The 1,485-nt window shown below is 43.0% G+C and overlaps 1 protein-coding gene across 1 annotated transcript; it reads left to right on the top strand.

The window, feature by feature from the left end:
- Positions 1-224: 224 nt before the first annotated feature.
- Positions 225-1,268, top strand: LOC115186686 (zinc finger protein 2 homolog; the record flags this gene model as incomplete). The annotated part of the gene is given in 2 exon segments (XM_029746226.1): positions 225-968; positions 1,131-1,268. Coding segments are annotated over 2 exon segments (873 nt in total), but the record flags the coding sequence as incomplete, so codon positions are not given.
- Between the last annotated feature and the right edge of the window lie 217 nt (positions 1,269-1,485).

Genomic DNA, 1,485 nt, shown 5'->3' with positions numbered 1-1,485 from the left:
TTCCACTGTTGTGGGACTTTAACCATCTGTCTGACTTTGTCATTCACACAGGAGAGAGACACGACTATCGTGGATCCTCTGGGGAGCCTGAACAACCTCATGATGCTGACAAGGCAGAGAAGAGTCTCTCCACATTAGAACACCTCAAGAAACACCAGCAGAGACCCACAGGGAAGAGAACTCACTGCTGCTCTGACTGTGGGAAGAGATTCACCTCATCAACAGCCATTAAAATGCATCAGAGAATCCACACACTAGAGAAACCTTATAGCTGTACTCAATGTGGGAAGAGTTTTGATACATCTAGCCGTCTTAATGTACACCAAAAAACACACACAGGAGACAAACCTTATACCTGTGATCGATGTGGGAAGAGTTTTACTCGGCTAAGCAGCCTGATAGCACACCAGAGAATACACACAGGAGAGAAACCGTATAGCTGTGATGAATGTGGGAAGAGTTTTACTCAGCTAAGCAGCCTGATATCACACCAGAGAATACACACAGGAGAGAAACCATATAGCTGTGATGAATGTGGGAAGAGATTTACTAAGTCGAGCAATCTGACTCTTCACCAGAGAACACACACAGGAGAGAAACCTTATAGCTGTACTCAATGTGGGAAGAGTTTTACTCATTCAACCAGCCTGATGTTACACCAGAGAACACACACAGGAGAGAAACCTTATAGCTGCGATCAATGTGGGAAGAGTTTTACTCAGCTAGGCAGCCTGATATCACACCAAAGAATACACACAGGAGAGAAACCATATAGCTGTGATGAATGTGGGAAGAGTTTTACTACTACGAGCCATCTGACTCTTCACCAGAGAACACACACAGGAGAGAAACCTTATAGCTGTACTTAATGTGGGAAGAGTTTTGTTCAATCTTGTGAACTGAAGATACACCAGAGAACACACACAGGAGAGAAACCTTATAGCTGTACTGAATGTGGGAATAGTTTTGTTCAATCTTGCGAACTGAAGATACACCAGAGAATACACACAGGAGAGAAAACTTATAGCTGTATTCAATGTGGGAAGAGTTTTGTTCAATCTGGAGAACTGAAGATACACCAGAGAACACACACAGGAGAGAAACCTTATAGCTGTGATGAATGTGGGAAGAGTTATAATGATTCTAGCAATCTGACTCGACACCAGAGAACACACACAGGAAAGAAACCATATAGCTGTGATGAATGTGGGAAGAGTTTTACTACATCTAGCATTCTGACGCTTCACAGGAGAACACACACAGGAGAGAAACCTTATAGCTGTACTCAATGTGGGAAGAATTTTACTCATTCAACCAGCCTGATATCACACCAGAGAACACACACAGGAGAGAAATCTTATATCTGTGATCAATGTGGGAAGTGTTTTACTCAGCTAAGCAACCTGGTATCACACCAGAGAACACACAGGAGAGAAACCGTATAGCTGTGATGAATGTGGGAAGAGTTTTACTTTGTCGTGCAAT

This window comes from Salmo trutta, unplaced genomic scaffold, assembly GCF_901001165.1.
Source record: "Salmo trutta unplaced genomic scaffold, fSalTru1.1, whole genome shotgun sequence".
Lineage (NCBI taxonomy): Eukaryota > Metazoa > Chordata > Actinopteri > Salmoniformes > Salmonidae > Salmo > Salmo trutta.
Note: the sequence above shows the minus strand (reverse complement) of the source record. Positions and strands in the feature narration are given on the sequence as shown.